At 51.5% G+C, this 21,183-nt stretch overlaps 1 protein-coding gene across 1 annotated transcript; it reads right to left on the reverse strand.

The window, feature by feature from the left end:
- Positions 1 to 680: 680 nt before the first annotated feature.
- Rrp6 (exosome component Rrp6) lies at positions 681 to 17,164 on the reverse strand (the record flags this gene model as incomplete). Its single annotated transcript, XM_029112694.1, has 13 exons — positions 681 to 907; positions 1,020 to 1,174; positions 5,961 to 6,148; positions 6,282 to 6,363; positions 6,447 to 6,624; positions 6,698 to 6,833; positions 6,937 to 7,716; positions 7,840 to 7,974; positions 8,068 to 8,325; positions 8,537 to 8,677; positions 8,797 to 8,872; positions 8,945 to 9,079; positions 17,124 to 17,164. Coding segments are annotated over 13 exons (2,532 nt in total), but the record flags the coding sequence as incomplete, so codon positions are not given.
- Positions 17,165 to 21,183: the final 4,019 nt, after the last annotated feature.

Consider the following 21,183-nt stretch of genomic DNA (forward strand, 5'->3'; position numbering starts at 1 on the left):
CTCCAGAAAATCATGATGAATAAAACGTTTCGGTGTCAGTATCTATTTATTTTCATCTTCGATATTAGAAAGGCTTAGAAGCCCTGCGACGGGACAGCTTGATGCGAGGAACTTCCCTCGTTACCCAACTATAGGCTGCGTCCCTTGGTTAACCGGCCGTAGATGACGGTTTTCGACTGACTGTGGGCAGAGTCCAACATTTGGGGATGAGCTTGAGCGATATCGGCGGGCAAAGAATCTGTTCAAGAAACCGGTTATGGCTGTACGCTGTGCCCGGGAGTCCGCCGTAACCAGGGGTATTGGCCCGGGCGAAGTTGTAGTTCGGAGCGATCCTGCGTGTCCATCATAAATCATAATCATAAGGTTTTCTAATACGGCATCCGAGAGCCTTCTCGAACCGGATCCTTCATTGGAGAGTGGCGTCGGCGCCGTACCTCGGAACCTGTCCGGAGTCCACAAAGAGTCGATCGTCGGACAGGGAAGACATGCGATCGTTTCCGGAAGGAATTTTATTTACACATCAGTTTTCCCTCCCTGAACAACTTTAAAAAGTATCAGCACCCGACGTTCCTCGGAAACTTCACCACGGAATCTGCTCGGGGTCATCAGTCATCCACAATCTCCCTCGAGTGTTTCTGAGCACCGATGAGTACTCCAGCGAGCAAATCAGGATGCGGTGGTTATTGCCGACCTCTGAAGCTTCCGCCTCGTCCACTACCGCGTACGGTGAAACTCTTATTCCCTCGAAAACGAGCTTTTTTGTTCGAGCCCCGCCGGGGTTGAGATCCGGTTCCCTCGGCGTCTTGCAGATCCTCCAGGTCGTCGAACTGTTTCCGTTTCGAAGAATTGCCGTGAAAATCGCCACGGCCACGGCCTCCACCGGTGGCGCCCCGATTGTTCGCCCTCCCTGGAATCGGATATTGTAGAAGCAGGCGTCTCAGAGAATCACTCACCGGAAACGAGAAAGAATCTGACCATGTGCTCCATTGCTCCATGACGATATGAGGAAAACATCTTACCTCCGCGGCCCCGATTATTTCCTCTGCCCCTTCGATTGCGCTGAGAGTCTTGTTGAGGGGCATTCTGCTGGCTGATTGCTTGATTGTAATCAAAGTCTTCCGGCACGCTCTTTCTGCTGTTCTTCTCTAATTTTTCTGTATTCGTCTCGCCGTAACTGCGTATAAGAAAGCGTTATTGGCAAAGTAGTTGACAAGAAGTCTCGCAACAATGAGATCCAGAAAGATCGAGAGGCAAATCGCCAGTCAGATCAACGAGGTTATATCTGACTCTGAAGTCAAAGAGGAAACTCCAGCCTATTTATTGATAATGAGGAGCATGCGAAATCAAGACCTGACTACTAGACTATCTCTTCTTCTCACGGAAATGCACGGATCACGAGCGCATGGCTCAAGACCGAGATCCTTCAAGACGGCTGTGATTCTTCTGTTCCACTGCAGCGGGGCTTGTCTGAGGCCATAGAGAGCTTTTTCCAACTTACTCACTCTCCCGCTATCATCGTCGTAGCCCTCCGGCTCATGCATGTAAATCTCTCCATCCAACTCACCATACAGGAAAGCAGTCGTTACGCCGCATCGCATCATCTCTACGTCATTCGCCGCCACCAGTGACGAGAGACACCGGATAGATGTCATTTTCGATACTGATAATGTCATTTTCGAAGAAGTCGATACCTGGTTTCTGCGAGTTCCCTTTCACAACCAGACGAGCTTCATAATGCTCCACCGACCCATCTGGGCGGAACTTGATGCGGAAAACCCACATAGATCGAATGACATTTGCTCCAGCGGGGCGCTCAACCAATCTCCAAGTCTTGTTCTGCATAAAAGAGCTGTATTCACTGGCGGCAGCTTTCTCCCACTATTCCGCGTCGAAAGAGTCCATCGCTTGGTTGTAAGTGGTCGGACACTCTGAGACTGAGTTCACTAGAGTCACCGAATCCATCGTACAATCCAGATCAACCTCGGACTCGAAACGCTTGGCCTCTGGACCTATAGCCGTCGACGAGTTCAAATCTCGCCACAGTGACACAGGGTCTTCTGGCTTACTTTGGACTTTCCTGCCGCTCAGCTCGAGTCAAGCTGAGAGGAGTTTTCAACGTAGAACCGATCCCATCAGCTCTCTCACAGTTTCCAAACTCGTTTCGGAACCAGTTCCACAAAACGAAAGTCCCGTGAAATCATGACACTTTTCGAATTAGGCAACCACATTCTATACGATCGGGATTTCCCATCGTAGCCGACGGGAATACGTCTTTCACTCTTGGCGTCTAGTTTATCGCGTTAACAAGTCTCGACATGGACATATCCAACGCTGCCCCATATACGCAGGTGCTGGCACCATGGCTGGAGGCTTGGCACCATGCCAGAGTTCGTACGTTGTCTTCCAGCCCAAACGTTCCAAGAAAACTTGGTTCCTCATGTGACAAGCCGCCACGCACGCTTCGGCCCACAGCATTTTTGGGACATCCGCTGCTTTCAACATTGCTCTTGCAGAACTCACAACCGTCCTGTTCTGACGTACTACTCGACCCCCTTGAGCACGTACGGAGTAATAAACTCATGCTCCACCAGGTGGGTCCTCAGGTAATCGGACAGTTTCGCTGATTTGAATTCGGGCGCATTATCACTCCTTGGGCTACTCAGCTTGAGACCCGACAAAGACACCTCCACCAAAACGTCTTGCACCGCACCGAAGATTTCATCTTTAGTCCGGAGAGGATAGGCCATGAGGAAACCACTAAAGTCATCGACAAAAATGGCACGCCAGCGGCATTTGCCTGAGGATTCCACGCTCATCGGACCGCAGATGTCGAAGTGTATCAATTCGCCACAGGATACTGCTCTCTTCTGTGAGGCTGGAATCGGCAATCGCGCTTGTTTACCGAGGCAGCAAGCCTCACAAAATCTTTCTTCTTCCGACATTCTGAGACCTTCCCGAGCACTGAATCCTGACACGGCTACATGTCGAGTTATTGCCTCGAGTGTTTGATAATTAGCGTGTCCGAATCTTTCGTGCCACACATCTAGGGGCTGGATTGAGTCTTCCATCGCCGCCGCAGTAATCTCATCCAGAACTCGACATCTCATGCGATATAGCCGACCGCTACCTTCCCGAACTCCGATGGCCACTTTTTCTCCGTTACGAGCCACTGTCGAGCCATTCTTCGAGAATACTTTTTCAAGTCCATGGTCAGCTAATTCACCGATGGAGATTAGGTTACGATTGATCCCAGGGACATGCAGAACATTAACCAATCTCGCACTGACTGGTTTTCCATCGACGATAGTTTCAATCCGGATCGATCCAGTTCCAACCCCATCCATAGTATGACCGCTGGCTGAGATGACAGGTCTTGGATTCTCAAGAGCTTTGTAATTGGTGAACCAGTCCCTCCTATTACACATATGGCGACAGGCTCTAGTATCGGCGAGCCAATCATCGCTATCATCTCTTGAGGAGGAACTCTTCACATTGAATAGGAATTCTTGATCATCGCGACCACTCCCCGAAGCAAACATACTTCAACTAGCAGTATTCTGCCCGGACTGGCCATCACGCTTGAATTTGAAGCATTGGCTTTTCTTATGACCGGTATTTTCGCAGAAATAACATTTCCCTCTAAACTTCCTCTGATCGTACTTCCCTTCCTTGAATTTACTCTTGACAAAGGCAACGGTTTCGTTCCCAGTGGGTTTTTCGCCGCCTTGCTCTACTTTCTCCGCCTTCATGAGGCGCGGGATCAAATTCTCGACGGTTTGCTTCTCTTCATCTAACATATCCCATACTAGATGACGACACTTTCTCGGCAAGTCGAGCAACTTCGAAATGCTCTGAGGAGGGTCAATTTTCTGACCGACATCCCTTAATCGCTGAATCATAGATTCGACATTGGCAATATGCGTATTCATGTCCATATCGTCGGTCATTTTATAACTGTGGAACTCCTTTAGTAGAAGGCTGACGGAAATCCTGCATCGCGATTCGAACATCGTCGACAGTCGTCTCCATATTTGACCCGCAGTTGGGACTGCCATCACCGTACGGACCACTTTTGTCTCCAAACAGTTTAGGAGGACCGCTTTAGCCTTCGCATCGATCTTTGTCCACTCTCTACTAATTTTACCTTCCACTCCGGGGCGCTGGGGTACGGTACCGTCGATAGTCCCAAACCAGCCATTAGCGATTGGATACGCTTCCAAGCTGGCGCTGGACCTTCCTAACTTCGAAGTCGCGATGGCCGTCGAATTGTGTGACTTGCAATTTGTCGATTGCCTCACAAGGTTTCGACTTCAACCACCGATCATGACCTGCTTCCTCTCTATTCTTTGTCTCGGATCCTTTATCAAGCGACTACTTCCGCAGTGGAAGCGTGCTGGGCCCATAACCTATTGGCAAAGTAGCTGACAAGAAGTCTTGCAACAATGAGATCCAGAAAGATCGAGAGGCAAATCGCCGGTCAGGACAACGAGGCTTCATCTGACTCTGAAGTCAACGAGGTTATATCTGACCCTGAAGTCAACGAGGAAACTCCAGCCTATTTATTGATACCTACACATGCGCTGGCTCCGAGTGCGCTTGCTCCGGGTGCGCTTGCTTTGGGCGCGCGTGCTCTGGGTGCGCTTTCCCGTTTCCCCGCTTTACCGTTCCCCCGCTTCACCGTTTCCCCGCTTTCCCGTTCCCGCGCTCTCCCGTTCCCGCGCTCTCCCGTTTTCCCGCTCTCCCGTTTCCCCGCCTACCCGTTCCCCCGCTTACCCGTTTCCCCGCTTTCCTGTTTCCCCGCTTTCCCGTTTCCCCGCTTTCCCGTTTCCCAACTTTCCCGTTTCCCAACTTTCCCGTTTCCCCATTTTCCCATTTTCCCATTTTCCCATTCCCCCATTTTCCCGTTTCCCCATTTTCCCGTTTCCCCATTTTCCCGTTTCCCCATTTTCCCGTTTCCCCATTTTCCCGTTTCCCCATTTTCCCGTTTCCCCATTTTCCCGTTTCCCCATTTTTCCCGTTTCCCCATTTTTCCCGTTTCCCCATTTTCCCGTTTTCCCCATTTTTCCCGTTTTCCCCATTTTCCCCGTTTCCACCCCACTTTTCCGTTTTCCCGACCCTTTCCGTTTTCCCGTCTTTTCCGTTTTCCCGCTTTTCCGTTTTCCCGCTTTTCCGTTTTCCCGCTTTTCCGTTTTCCCGCTTTTCCGTTTTCCCGCTTTTCCGTTTTCCCGCTTTCCCGTTTCCCCGCGCTTCCGTTTTCCGTTTCCCGGCTTTAATTCCATATGTTCTTCGATAAATCTATACCCTTCACGGCTACAGCAATTTTCAGCGAGATTCATAAGTAGAAAGACAGAGGTCAATGATGACGGCAACCCCCGATAGCCTTCTTGGAAGCACCCGAGAGTCCGCCCCCTCATGGTGGTCCAGCCGATGAAAAATCCAGCAAATTCCCGTCTTTCCATTGATGAAATCTTTGATTCTCGGTGAGAGGACCACTTTTTCTATTTTTCTCATGGTGGGAGGACCCGTCACATGAGAACGACGACCCTCATATGACCTTCCTGAAGCTCTCGAGAACCCACCCCTGAATTTCACGCCGATCGGTTCAGGCGTTTGTGGATTTTGCGTAGAAGAAGGTTTTTGAAGTCAGAAGAACTCATCGCATCGGAGAACTGACCCCCCTTGAACCACCCTGGGTTCTCCGAGAACACGCTCCTAAATTTTCACGGCGATCGGTTCAGCCGTTTTCGTGTCTACAGCGGACACAAGGACAGACAGACAAACATACATTCATTTTTATATGTATTGATGAGGAGCATGCGCAATCAAGACCTGACTACGTTATCTCCAACAGAAAGCGTTATTGAGCGTTGTTCACTCCGCTCTCATCGGGCCGCGTGTCCGATCCGCTCTGTGCCTCGCATCGAAGCTGCTGGAGATCTGAATTCTGTGAAAATCCTCACCTCGTTTCGTGACCTCCGAGCAGAGGGATACTGGGCTGGGGACGTTTGCGTTTTTTACTATTGCCCCGTATGATCTCCGGCTCGTTACTTTCGAGGGCTTTCGCATCGTCGGCGGACACTTCGTTCGAAACCTCTCCTCTTTCTTCCTTCTTAGACGACTCCATATCTTCCCCGTCCACTTCCTTGAGCTGGGAATATTCATGGTAAGAGTCAGGAATGAGGAGAATTTCACGAAATTCGGGAAAAAATCGTCTAGATTGATGCGGGAAAAGGACTCCGTACAGCTCAGGAATTTATGAAGAGCGAGCCGAACGAACGTACCTCAGCCTCCCTCTTGGCTTCTTCGAGAAGTTTGGAGAGTGATTCACCTTCCTTTTCCATTCTTTCGCGTTCCCTCGTGTATCTGCCACGGGAGTAATCAAGCTTAAGACTCCTCCGCTCTGGGACACGGCAGATTTTTTGGGAGCAGTCGATCGTTCTTCTCACCTCTCATATGGCGTGATAACTCGGAGGACTCCACCAGTTGAAGACTTGAAGATCATCCTCGACGCCCCACCTTCCTTCATGCGATCGATTTGCGGTAATAGCGAGGAACGCGCCATCCTAGGAACACTGAATTCGCAGGCAGCTCTTCGACTGTCTTTCAGCAACTCGCCGTTTTCATCTGTGAATCGTCAGGATCGTTGTGAGAAACGCTGAGGGCAACCTAGGCTTCGCAAACTCCCTGATCGCCTCACCTATTAGCGTTGGTAGACGGACTTCATCATGTTCGTGAGCAATGTTCAGATCATGAATCACATGAAGCATATTGTCGAAGTCCATCACGTGAAGGGCGGGCAACGGAATGTCGATTTTTGGAGCATCGAGGAGCGGCTGAAAGCGTAAATTGATATCGGTCTGTGATTCTCCACCGGGGTCCATCCTCGCGTCGAGGAACGGGAACATATTGAGAGGAGTTTTAGACCAGACTGCTCACATTCGATAGCTGGACCTCTCGAGCCTTCAAAACCATTTGGTGGAGCTCGTTCAGCTGCTGCTTCACTAAGGGGGGGCATGGATTGCAACACGACACGATCCCTTGCATCTCCCGTGGTAGTAGTTCGCAAATGTTCAGCAGCATGTGATTGGGTAGAACATATCCAGTGCTCTCATCCAGCTCTCGGGCAAGGCGGTCCCGCCAGGCGAATATGTGTTTCAAGGCGTACAGCTGCTTGTCATTGAAACGTTTGTTGGCTGTTTTCAAAAGGTTCCGATGACTCTCTTCGGTTAGAATCGGCTTCTCGTATCGTTTCAGACAGAGAAGCGAGCTCCTCTGCCAAACAGCCTTCATGAGATTCCCGGCCTCGTTCGAGGCGTTGTTGAGCTCCTCTTTGAGCTTCTCGCATATAGACAGAAGATAGTGCGTATCCGTTCGTGCGTACTCGATCATCTCCTTCGGTAGGGGCCGGATTCTCCAGTCGACGAGCTGGAATCTCTTGTCAGACTCGACTTGTTCGAATTTTTTCAACAGGTAACTTAGAGAGAGGCGCTCGTAATTCAGAAGTTTCGCTGCGATGCCCGTATCGAAGAGGTTCACTATGTATACGCCGAAATCTCGCTGCAGCCATTGCACGTCAGAGTGAGATCCATGAAGAACTTTAACAATCTTCGGATCTGTTGTAACCTCGTTCAGCACGTGAAGGTGACCCCGCAGTTCTAGAGGGTCGATGATGTAGTCTTTGTCCCAAGTCGAAACTTGGACCAAACATGTAAAACCCTGTGGTTGGAAGCGTATTAGTGGGGGTCTCGGTCGCCAAGCGTCTGATAACGGAGCGATTGAACGTACTCTGGTGCAACGATTCGATCAGGAATAACATGAATGGGATCTGGAAGGATATACCATGAATGAACGAAATGAATGGTGCTCGAGATCAATAGCTATCTGTCGGTGCTGCTTCAATTCCTCCAGAACCTTCTTCAGAGCTCCTGGCGTCGATACGAGTTCGAGGGGCGTCTCTCCCAGCGGTTTCGTTTCCTGAGGGAACATGAAAATCGAAGGAATAAACGAGTCTTCCAAGCGATCAAACAGGTGGACACAATCATTCTCAGCTCGAGCGAAAGTACCTACCCTCGGCGATGGACGCATTTGTTCGTCGGTCGGTGAGAACTTCTCGATTTCAAACTCGTAAGGATGAGAGTATGTCTCTTCCCCGTCGATTGTTTCAACCAAAATGGCCAGAGGTTTGAGAGCATTCGGTTTGTCTTTGATTATTGGAACGAAAGGACTGTTGGAATTGTCGATTTTGTCGGGGAATGACAACTGCGGCCTCGTGACGTTAGCAGCTGTCAGGAGTGTGACAGAAGACTCCCTCTTCAATCTCTCATTCTGAAACAATTGAGCAAAAATCCGTGAGGGTGATGGAATTCAGCTCCCAGTTTCCAGGTTGCGAGCGAGCCTGAAGAAATCCGGAGAGGAGCCATATCGGACCAAAACTTGCGCAGTGTACAAACAGATCTGTACAGGATAGGAAATCTCGATTGACCACTTCTGATTTTCGGAAATCGTGACCAGGGTGGTCGTTCGTGTTTCATCATACCTTCTGATTCCATATTGTGTCTATCTTCTTTGTGACAGTCGTCAGCTGGATATCGGAGTCCCGCTTCACTCCACTCGCAACGTCCAGCTCGATGCCAGCGCGCTCGAGGAGCACATCGTTGATTTCAGTCAGTTGGTCCACCTGATGAGTAACCCACGTGATGAACGAGCACCAGGAAATTCGATGAAACCTCGATGAACCAGATATGCGCGTATCCGAAATCCGAAGGCACCGCTCGGGTCTTCGTCGTCGTCCCTTACCTTCTCTTCGAAGTCCGTGCCTTCATTTTGGAAGAAATTCTTGTTCCCAATGTGGTGAGCCACGAGTCTTGACATCCTGGAATTGATTCTGTGTAATTTGCGCGGGCTGGATGCAATCAGTGTGCGATACCTCAGCATCGGAACTTACATCTTCATTATGTTTGTCGACTCTGCTTTCATCACTTCTTTGAAAAGAGGGAAACTACTGTAGTAGTTGTAGTCCTGTCCGGGGGTCGGCAGGGCATTCGCAGCTGCTGTGACTTCAACCACAGCACGCAGCATTCTCTGAAGGAACAAGGAGAGACTTCGAAGACGCATCTCTCGGGAGTTTGTACGGAGGCTCGGAGTCGACGTCGGGACCATTTGATTCACTCCATCACCTCAGGATTTCGATCACAAAGATCGGCAGGCATGCAAGAATAGTCCGGGAAATGTACCCGCATAGTGTTCGCCTTACCATTTGATAGTCGGCGAAAGTTCCGAACTCCTGGAACCACTGTTGTCCGGCGGGTTCTGACTCTTTCGAACCCGAAGCTTCGCCGGCCATCATGCAAATGCTAATTCTTGCGGGAGAATCTCACTAATTGGCCACCAACTACGACTAGATATACACAACAGAAAACGGGAACGGCATTCGAACATGAGGAGGAGAACTTGAGAGAAGAGCGCACATGTGTTTACGTCGGCTAAGGACCGACCACGTTGTCTCAGTAGTTTCGGTTTCTTGTTGGTATACATGAGCTGAGATTCCCCCGTCTCCCGTGATCCGTGATCGATAACATCTTCTGTCAATTACAGCAGTGAGGCACCCCGTGTCCATTCTCACATGTCACGTCCCAAAGGAAACGATTCTGGGGAGGCTATATGAATAAGCTTTGATTCTGGGAGATCAGGGAAGAATCACAGGAAAGATGCGGGAGACACGAAGAGTGCGACAACAGGGAAAACGCATTCGGTACGCGACTCGTTGGATACGGGAACTGAGATTGGAGGGTTCAGGCGATACAGAATGCTTCGAAAATGGGCGTAATGATGCCCCCCGGTATGGCGTTCCGTGGGGAGTAGCATTCCTAGGTAGGCTACGCCGATCCCGAACTAATTGCCATCCCGACCGTCATGCAATATGGGATCTCACATTACGCACCATTTTCGGTTTTCAGTAGTTTTTTTAGAATTTTCACGAAAACTGCAGAAAGTATGAAGGTAGTGTACACAGGACGGGATGATCATTTCCGATGGCGTCTACAACCGAACCGAGGCTCCGACGCGCCCCTGCAGTCCTGTTGCCCATAATGAATTTCATGGAATGTCTTCATCGAAGAATCAAGATGAAACCCGAATCCTCCTCGAGAATGCTACATTTCTTGGCTTCAAGACTCCCACAACCTCCTAATGTCTTATTACTATGGAATTCTCGCGGTCAATGTCGGCAATGGAGGAATACTATTCGGGAATGCCGTGTTGTCCTGCCAGCGGCCCACCCATTTCTCTGGCTAGAAGTTCGGAGGCTCTATGCAGACCGCGCTCCGGGGAAGCTCGATCGGAAAGACGATCTCCTCAGAGGTCAGTCGAGCTCCGTGTGACCTGGGAATTTGGAGCTGCTCGGATGATTTTTCGATGCTATTCACGTTTTTACGAGTTCTCCGAGAGAAATGTCCGGGTGATGCTGGGAGAGATTGAAATTGTCGCCAGACTCGGAGAATGTAGCCATTCCGGAACAGGTAAGAAGCGTGGTGCACAAAACTGACCGGAGGCTCCGTAGGGGGTCACTTCCGATGCATTTCGGCAGAAAGGGACCGCATCCTCAGCTGATAATTGGAGTATCATGCACCTTGCTCAAGAAGCCACTGAGGAGCTCCGGGAGATACCAATCAGAAGTCAGCGCTCGATCAGAAGGAAAGAAAAAGACCGTGAGCCGTGAGTTATTCAGGCTCCGGAAGGCTAGGACGAGACCGCCCGATCGCGCTCGAGCTCTCAGTCAAGATCATCATCATCATTTGTTACTGGTCTGTCTCATACAAATCCCGTCGCTGCTAAGTTTTCTCCCCGAGGTTCTCAAATGGCACTCCCTCGCACTTATGGGTTCGGTTGGGTGACTCCTCGGCTATTCGCATGACTCTGGTAGAGAAAGGCGATCAATCGTGCCCGAGATCGAAACATGTCACGGAGCCACAGAGCACACTCTCGAGTGGGTGTGTGAGATGTTTGTTTACATCTTATGTAGATCGTCTCATCCAACAGGCGGTCCATGTAGATAGTGCCCCTTTTTTGATGGCCCGCACCACTCAGGTGTTCTACCGAAGATAACCCATAGCGAAACACTTGCATACCAATGTTCTGATCGCACATCCTACGCTCGGTTCTTGGACACGGGAGGGAAGCTCGGTGCTGAAAATAATGTCCAGTCGCTTTTGATATTGGGTGAGTGGTTGGAAAGCCGTAGGCAGCCGAATGAGCATCGACGACTCCATCTTCCACCAACGTAGACTCAAAAATATTAGGGGCGAACGACTAAGAAGGAATCGAAACACTCGAAGCTCGATTGCTCCGAGGGCACGTCATAGAGCCACTCTCACTCAGAAGAGACATAGATGTTCAACAGGTGGCAGGTGCTATCATTCTACACGATTTCTTTCCTCTTCGCTCATCGGATGTGTTCATGATATCTAGCTCCAACCCATTCCCATGACGGGGTTTCGTTCCCACCGCGGAGAACCCCCTCCCGTCCCGGAGGGGGGCGAGGGAAAATTGCATTCTACCGGTATTCGGCATCCGCAAAATCGAACTGAATATGAGGTGGCCAATCATAGCCGGTGATGACCCCGAGATAGGGATATCATCGAGTCTTGGGAGGGGGGAATTCCTATCAGGATTCGTCGATTGTGGGAAGCCCGGGTCAAATCATGCGTGGGAGGTTGACATAGTCGAGCTTGAACGTCTCAGAGCGAGACGAAGACCAGCCTCGGCGAGAGAGCTTAGTCGCTCAGGTATTTTGGATTTCAGATGATTTCCTCGTAAGACATGAATATAAAGAAACTGCGGAGACGTTTTCTGGACTCTTTGACGCCACCACGAGCGAGATATCAATCAGATGAAACTTTGGATTTGAACGCCTCATCCAATTCGGTGACTCCGCCCTCGAAGCATGGTAAATTTCATATGTCCCAAAACTCTAATTGTTGATCACCGGGACGTATGACTGGCCCCCATTCAAGCTACGAGCAGCTCCGGGTATGAAAATCCTCGCCCGTCTTCCAGGCCCTGTCAAACCGGAACGGCCGAAGAACCGACTCTTCACAAAAACCAAGTTCTCTCTCTCGACGTCACGCTTGAGTGACTCACGAAATTCATGTGAGTAGGAATTCTTCGATTACCAACTCCCTAAGAACTCAATCCTCTGAGTCGGTTTCCCGCAGTCTTTGAATCGGAATCAAATCGCCAGTCGAAGCGAGACTCTGCGCTCGGTCAGGTGCTTTCGTCTCCTCGGCTACCGTGATGGAGTGCATGCTCATAATGCCAACGTTTCCCCATGAGTCCGTGGCGTGATGACGCCAGGAAGACAGTTCTCGTCGGGTGTCGATGATTCACAATTATTACATTTCCGGAAGGGGAGAGAAGTCACTCGAGCCGGAAACTCCGTTCTGCAGAACAAGGTCGTAAATAGACCCGCTTCCTCCTTTGGGGCTGGCGATTTTCTATCAATTAGAAACTTCCCTCCTCGAGAGGAAGCCATGCTCCTTGGATTCGAGGAACATCCGAGGTGTTCATGAATGGATAATCAGTGCAGAGCTCGTTTATCTTGAGACCTAGGTCAAATCATAGACTCGATATCGGGACTTCGATCCTAGTGCTCTAACTTCTGGTCATCAGTGAGTGAGAGCTCGTGGAAGAGTCAGCAGTATGATGAGCCTCCTTGCTCATGTTCTGATGAGTTTCTCTCATACGCAAAGCAGGGGCGGATCCAGGAATCCTCCAAGGGGGCGGTCGTGGGAGGGGCGGATTGATACCTGGGTCCTGCTTCAACCCGCGGAGGAAAGGAAGTCGGAGGCCTCGAGGGGGACGGTCGCCCCCCCTCGATCCGCCACTGCCCGCGAGCATCGAACGTGAAAAAATGTCCGAGATCGTTTCGAACAATCGTGGAGCGGTTGCGAGGCTCGCTATTCGGCTACGGACATTGGAAAAGCTCATGCGCGTTGAAGCATTCGAGTGCTTGCCCCATGAAACCTTTACGCACGAGTTGAGCTGGCCACTGTCGGAATGCCGGGTCTCTCCAATGAAGTCGGGCAGACAGCCCACTCGCCGCGCAGCTGATTGTCTCATAGGAAGACTTACTGGCCGCCGATCGCGGGGTTCGTCGCCGAATTCCCTCGCTCCCTCCCTGCCTGCCTGCCTTGCGAGCCGAGAGCCTTCCGCCCGCCCTCTATTGTGCGCTCAGCTCGCTCGATGGTAGCGTAGCCGGCAACATACTCTGGAGGAAGGGAGAAACCAACGATCGAGGGAGAGGAGAATTGGAGGGAAGAGGAAGGGTCGGTCATCGTGCGACACAAGCATGAACCCGGCGGGCAAGTGAGGGAAAATCCGACGGACCGACCGACCGACGGACGAGCTGACCCACAGAGCGATCGACAGAGGAGGAAGGGTACAGAGCAAAGAGCGCTAGCTGGTCGAATGGCTGCTCGACTAGCGTGTTGGCTGACTAGCAGACGATGTCGACTCAACACAACATACCGAAGCCGTAGCCCTTCTCAGACTTCATCTCTCCGAGCTGCAGCTGACTGCCGAGCTAGCTGCTTATACTGAGTACTCGAACGCCGGAGGGTTGCAGCTGGTGAATTTTGTGTGTGTTCCCGGCCAGCGACCAGTTTCTTGGAGGGATTGATTGCCCGACCGCCTTCCCCTTCGCCTTCTTGCTAAGCTGCTCGTCTGACTGTCAGAAGAAGTTGTGTGTAGTGGATGAATTTGTCAAAACGCTGTTGCTGGCGAGCCATCAATTCACCATGTCTTAGTGATTAGCAGATGAGCTCATCCTCGGGTCTACGGGCCCAGAGCGCTTCGCGACTCCCAGGAGCTCACTGCTGATAACGTCGTTGAACAGAAATCGGCGTTGATGCGCCGGAGTGCGGGCTGCAGCAGTTTGGAGTGTGCCGAGGAGTTGCCGAAAGAAGCCGCTGTTGTTGCCGTTCGCGAGGAAGAAGATAGGAGAATCGACGGCGACGTCAGAGGTGAAACAGCTGAGGTGCGCTTGCGGACCAAACAAACGAAAAATCCGAGAGTTCCTCCCTCCACGACTGCGGCAGACCAAGATCGCGGAGTGAACTCCCAGGATACACCAACAGACATGGAGCAGATTAAAGTGATTCACAAGAGCTCGACGTTCAGCAACTTCGGTTCGGCGTCGAAATTCTCTAACTGGTTGAGCTCATTGACGTCTGAGAATAGGAGTCGGAGCAAAGTGAAGAACTCGAAAAGTCTCAGTGAGTACAACACCGACGATTATTTGTCGTTATTACCCTGTAATTGACTTCCACGCGGAAGCTGCGGTTTGCAGCTCGCATTCCGACTCGAAGACATCTCGGGGCAAGCGCTAGCTCGTCCCGTTGAAAAGAAAGTTATCGTACTCGTGCCGCGTCCTGGCGGAAGAGCGCGGATGCTCGATAATTTTTTGAGCTTCTCGATTGATATCATTTTCGATATCGCCCTATCGCTTCATTGATTCCGCTCCGAATCAAGTTCTCTTTCCATTCGGGTTCCGTGAGAAAAAAGCTCAGCGCGGGAGAGTCCCGAGATTCCTGCGAATCTACAGAGAAGTAGGTCTTGGACGCTCGTGCCTAGGTCCTCGAGGGCTCCGTGATTCCCGGAAAGCTCGATCATGGGTGCGTCTTCGGTCGGTATCGAACTCTATGTTATACTCGGATTCAATCTGTTATAGGTAGAAGACTTTCGCCATTATCGGCGGGACTGCGTTCAGAGTACGCTTGACTCAGCGAAGAGGCTCGTAGCTACCAGACTGGGTGAAGGTCTCATGTGGGAAGACTCGCCGAGCCAATCGAACACGGCGAGGCGACACAATTTTTCAATCGTCCTCAAATTCGTTCTCGAGAGCCCTCGCTATAGGGAAGGATGGGAGATTTTGCTTACTATCAGCTCCTGACCAAGTGTGGGAAAAATGACGTGGTAACCCGTCGGCCACGATAGCTCTCCGCCTCTCCCTCAGCGTCGTTGCACCCATAAAGCTCGTCATAGAAAGCCGCAGTTTCCAGATGGCATTCGCGGACAAACCATTCGATGAGTCCGACGGGCGCCTATGAAGACTTATCGCGGATGTAGATCGGAGTTCCTTACTTCATATCGGTCCGTTACCACCGGCTGATTCGAGATTCCGACGCTGGAGGCGTTTTTCTACGAAGAGACATCAGTGACCATCTTCGGGAGATTCCGTGGGAAGGCGGGGGATAACTCGAATTCCGGAAACGTGTGACTCTATTGAGCCCGTTGCATCATTTAGAGTTTAGAGTGTGTGTACGAGTGATTTCCGAAAGGCCAAGGCAGCAGTGAGTGTTTCTCTTCTTCTTCATCTCCATCTTGTAGCTCCTCTCGTGAGCGGCAGGTCCGTTGTAATAGAGTCTTATCTTAGAACAGTCTGACGCATTCTAGACTCTACAACTGCTCGTCATTGAGTCGCGGTGTTTACTACATAGTGCGTGCCTGTCGAGCGCCGAGTGGAGTAACACAGCTAGATCCGAAAACAAGTTGGAATTTTTCAGCCTGATGAATCCTCGGCTGTGTCCGGCTAGCATGCCGTGAAGCTCGAGGGGAGCCATGCGTTGCTCGCTTTACGTCCCGACCACGGTTCTTCATCCCCGGGGTCGTTGCTGTTTTCCATGGGGACGGTAACCTCGAATCATCGGCCAGAAATCATAGACTTGAGGTCTGAGGTTTTTTTTAGGCTCGGGGACGATTCACTTTGTGCAAAACACCGCAGAGCATCGATGCTAATGTTCTGGCGGACGGAATGGACAGCGCCCCCGACCTGCCAGTCACGGTGTCGGGAACGTGCTCCGCTCCAGAACCGACGTCAGGGAGAACTATCCCGCTCGATTCTGGGAGGGTTCCTATTTAAAACGCCGACTTGAAGCAAGAAGCATTGTCCTCAAAGAATCAATCCTATGCTGTTAGCCGCGGCGAGTAGCTCATGTGTTATATGTCCATGTGGGTTCCGTGCTAATAGTTCCTGTGACCTCGGCACGCAACCTCTGAGAACTCTCGCCGGTCACCGTCCGCGCTGCAGGGACACAGTGAGCGGCTGTCATCCTTGTCGTCACCGTTATTATCATCGTTGACGCTCTCGCTTCATGCGGAACCCCGACAGGTCGGATTGGCGGAATCAGTTCAATCCTCCTGCGACGAATGGGCGTTAGGAATCCGAAGTTCGGAGTCCCTGTCACCCACAGATCGAGTTCCGCTAGGCTCGCTTCCGCTAGGTACCTACCGAATTCGCGAATATCTGTTTCACTCTGCATTTGAGATTGATACACCGTATGTTACCTCCAGATTAGGATCCGTGTTGACGAGCTTCTAAAGAAACAGGTCTCATCGGGCGAATTATTTTCGGTTCCGAAAAGCGAAGGCGGATGATTGTAGGAGGCCGAGAAAGTGGAAAAAGTAGAGGTCTGCTATTGTAAGACGCCGACGCTGGTGGAGAAATTTGAATGAGCCAGGCGAGCGCGCGAACAGACGACCTAGACGCCGCTCAGCGAGTACCGTTCTTTGAGTTTTTGACGTTCATAGTCAATGAGCGGCATCGTTCACTCTTGTTCCCCTGACTCATGCAGATGACAGCACGGCTCGGGGCGTCTTCTTCCAATCCAAGTCTAGGTTTCTGCGGCCGTGAACTTCTTTTTCCGTGATGTTTACTTGCGTGTTTGTGTTTACTTTTTTTACTCTTTTGTTGTCTTTTGGGTGTCCGATCGACAGCGAGCATGAATCGTAATGTGTGTCAAGATCCGCGTTCCAGCGTCCGGCGGAGTCCCAGAATATTTTGGAAGTATTCTTCGAACATTGTTGCAGAACTCTGGCTCCGAGCCGTTCCGACTTCCATGTCAACAGATGAACTCTTTCCCTGTTGAACTCATGAATTTCCCCGAGTCCTCAGCTTGGTGAGGCGCGACTCATGCTGCAGAAATTCCCAGAAAGAGTTATAGCTATATGATCTATTTTCTATAGATCTCGCGGTTTCCACGGCGCTTATCTAGACGAGTATGACCTTCGTTTGCGGCCCACGAAGTCACTCGCACCACTCTGCTATGAAAGTGTATGCTACGCTTAACCGCTGACTAAACAAGGAAGGCATCCGATACGAATTGATGAATTATTGAAAGACTTGAAATTCGAGTGGAATGAGCGGAATTTGAATTCCTGGCCCGAATTCCGCATTGACCCAAAGTCGCTCTCGATTGGTATATTCATGTCATTCACCCATATTCTTGCTCGAAATAGATTTTTCTCAGATGGATTCGTTGAATTCAGAAGATTCCCGTTCCCTCACTTGTCGTGTCCGGTTAACTATCATCGATGCGATCATCCGTGCTGCATACTCAGCGAATCGTGATCGGCAGTCATATTATCAACGCAGATCTCCTGGAGCTCTCTTCCGCGGTGCTCTATGCAAGTCGCAGCCGTGATCCGTTAGCTCAAGCATGCTTGGCTCCGTTCTTTGGGATCATGCGCGATGCCCGTGGTGGGTATATCCGCTCTGCTCCGCGAGAGCTCAGAGCTCTCACGGAGAGTTTTCCAGTCGAAGCTCCATTTTCTAGTCTGTACAGCTGCGATGATGCCTCCTGCCCTCATTGCACCATCATCGTTTGCGGTCGGGTGTTCTCCGTTGTCGACGACTTTCGCTTCCGTCCGACAACAAGCGCGCGCGCCTCAAGCGACGTCGCCTTTCAACAATCTCACACATCATCGCAATCGTGCTATCATAATCGTAACCGTGACCCAATGGTCCGCGGTAGGGGTCACTCGCGGTCTGTGCCTCACGTGTCCGGACTCGTGATTTTGCTCGCTCACTCAGGCAACACCGTCGAGCGTCTTTGAGGAGGTGAGGGGCTCGGTGTTTGATGGTGGTGGCGTCGAACGGCGAGTCCCACGAGCGAAATCCATGGGTTGCATGAATCGGAGGAATCACGTGGCGACCGACGCCTTGGCGTTTCTGATTCTCGTGGGACACACTCGGATTGCAGTCACCGTTGAAGCAATAGATAAATCTTAATAGACCAAATAAGTCCACTGAGGTGGCTCACCGCTGTGCAGGGTATACACACGTAGTACGTTCCACTGCTATGTCACCGAGCCGGGAGTTCGGGGAGATCACTCCCTGAGTTCGTGTTGTCGGAAATAACTTGGCCCTTCGCGTCAACCACAAGTGACACGCTACCTCGATTGGCAGGCAAATGCAACAGCGGGGAGCGCTACCGATCCGATAGCTATCTGCGCGACTCGGGGTTTCTCGATTAGGCGGGAGAAGACAGGGTTTCGGTCTCGAACAAGGAAGATGGCCGAGGTCGCTGCCTGGTCAAAAGGAAGCCATCATCAGGGTGGCGTCGAGATAATCACTGATCGAGCAGACTGAAGGTGGAGCTCGCCAAAGATAAAGGTTACCGGCGTACCGTACAATGGGAGAAGACTTCTCGGCAGAAAAATTGCTTCTCGAAAAAATCGGGGCTTTCGACAGGCAGGCTCCGCTGTAGGGGAATCTCTCCGCATCTAGCCTCGGAGTTAGAAAATGATCCATCCCGGCCGTAGCGCGGTCGGTGATGTTGAATTATCAGCGATGCCCGCGAGCCCCGGCTCGCTCAGTATGGAAATGCTACCAGGCAAGCACGCTTGCTTGATGAATGTGTAACACTCCATACAACATGAATTTGTGTATCCGTGCATGTACTTCCGGAAAAGCCCTCCGATAGTCCAGAGACGAACAAGTTGTAGGGGCCTTCTTGCTCACATGCACATGCCATGGTTGAGCGCCGTCTGAAGAGAACTCTCGACGCTTGTGTCGGAGCGAACAAATTCTCAGGATGAGGGAATCGGTTTCTGTGCTAAATCCGCTAGGATTCAAGTGCTTCCATTGAAGGAATCATCTGTCATACTGCAACAACCCCAGGGATTCTCTGATTTTCTCAATCATCTGGAGCGCCGCGATTTATTCTTGAGTGAAGCTACGCGATTCAGAGCTGACATGAGGGCCTCGGAGAGTCGTTTCGGCTCCGAGTTTCGACGCTTGCTTGCGTTCTCTCCGAATTTTTCGATGGAGTTCCAAAATTGTGGGATTCGCGTCCGGCTTTGAATTCATCCCTTGGGCACCCGACTGCCGGAGCTCATTCACCTCTGGTCCGCGTATCAACACCGGGAACGCGAGTCGGCCGAGCCGTATTCGGCGCGAGCTAGATCTCGGCGGCGGCGAGCTCATTAGGATTGCAATCTCCGTAGTGCTTGCGAACTCCGCTGCCGGGAAGCTTATTCCGATGATTGTCCACAGAAGAGCCGCATACTCTATGGGATTGCAGCTTCCCTGGACATATGAACAGGAACTGTACTTTTTAGGGAGACGAGCCATGCAGACTTATGGTCTCTCCATGTAAGAGAACCCTGTGAGCCCAAATGTGATGGGATTAGAGGAGGTTTGCGCCGGGTACGTGATCGGGGATGCTCAATAATTGTCTCCGATGCCCGTGAGCACAGGCGCGTCGGCTGGAACCCCTCTACTCTCTAAGGAGAACCCTGCCGACCGTTGAAGTACTGGTGCTACGTTTTTTCGCGGACGGAAACTGTGCGATTGGTCCCCTGGGGTTCCAGCGTTCGCTGCAGAGGGACGTCGAAATACAACGTGGCCAACTCTAAATTCAGGCCTAAATGCTTCTGTGGGAGAAGAAAGGACTTGCTGCTGCATTGTGGTGTCAGCCAGGACATTGTTCGAGATTGAGCTCGAAAGATGGGGAGGAGACGCATCCATCGTCGAATCTCCGCCGGGGGCGGAACCTTTCGACGGCGAGATGCGCGGGCATCGAGGAGCATCTAAATTGACTGATGCCTGTGTCGGCTCCCGCGTGCGACAAATTGGAATCCGTGCGGCCGACGAGGCATTTGGGGTCCTCGGATCGCAGCAGTGTACGATGGGTCCCCACGAGTCTCCACGACATCTGAATACGTTCCTTAGTCCCGTGGGGACTCCCAGGGAATAGAATAGACAGGAGAGGAATTTTCCTACATACTCCGTGCGGTATCGAATCTTGCTAAGCTACTCCACAAGACGCTCCCGATTGTCACTGTGCCGATCAACCGGCGCCGCCGTTTCCGAAGTCCTCCAGGAGCGATCTTTGCGATGAAGTCTGCGGACTGGCAGGCGTCGGCGATTATGACACGAAATAAAAGATACGTCAGCCGCTTTAAGCGTCGCTCACAGCGCCGCTGTCCCCGAGGCTGGACGTGTCGCTACAGACGCTATCTCAGTCTGTTGTTGGACTGTGATACATGTATGGGCCGATATCGGTGTCCCTTTATCTACGAAGGTTATATCTTCCGATGCTCGCATTGACTCCAGATGCGCGTCCCGTCCTCGACGAGATTTTCTCGAGAGCGAGTGAGATTATGTGTCGATTTGCCGCTCATGAAAATTCGAAATGCTCGGAAGGCATCGCAAAGGTAGCCGCTTCATCGATCCTTTCTGAGCTCGAGTCGAACGGTATGATACGCGCCGATTGGCACCGTAAATAAAACGAGCTCTCGCATGAGTACAGCGCTGTTCCGTCGAGAGGCTGCGAAGCGAGGAGATAGCTGCGGTTCCGCTAGACTCCATTTGCGCTTAGCTTTCCGAGGGAAGTTTTGAATGGTTCGCATGCAGAGAGGAGCTCTGAACTCGGCTCTGACATTAGAGGCAACGGAGGTGGAGGCATATTTCATAGCGGGAGGAGGAACGATGAAATATTCGCAGTTTCTCTCGGAGCGTGAGGAAATTGGTCGGCATTGAGCTGCTGTGCGTGGGGAGACCTCGGCTCGGCCCGAGTCTTTGTCGATGGCCTCCTTTCTCGATGTTGTTTATCCTCCTTGAATGGAACCACTTCCTCTGAGGGTATTCAGACGGGGCAAGCTCACACCTCTCATAGGAACAGCTACAGGCTGCTCACTTCAGTGGCGAATCCCGTAACGATCGACTCTTTTGAAATGATGGCCGTCTCGCGGAACTCCGACCGAGCGTCGTAAAGGGACTTCGGTCGTAATGCGTAGGCAAGCGGCACGGACGATCAAGTCTGCGTGTTTATGGATATGCTCGTCGTCAGGGAAACGCCACGAGATCGCCTCCGAGAATCCCGGGCGGGTGGGGTGCCTGTCCAG

Source organism: Galendromus occidentalis, unplaced genomic scaffold (genome assembly GCF_000255335.2).
Source record: "Galendromus occidentalis unplaced genomic scaffold, Mocc_1.1 scf7180000077524, whole genome shotgun sequence".
In the NCBI taxonomy this organism is placed as follows: Eukaryota; Metazoa; Arthropoda; class Arachnida; order Mesostigmata; family Phytoseiidae; genus Galendromus; species Galendromus occidentalis.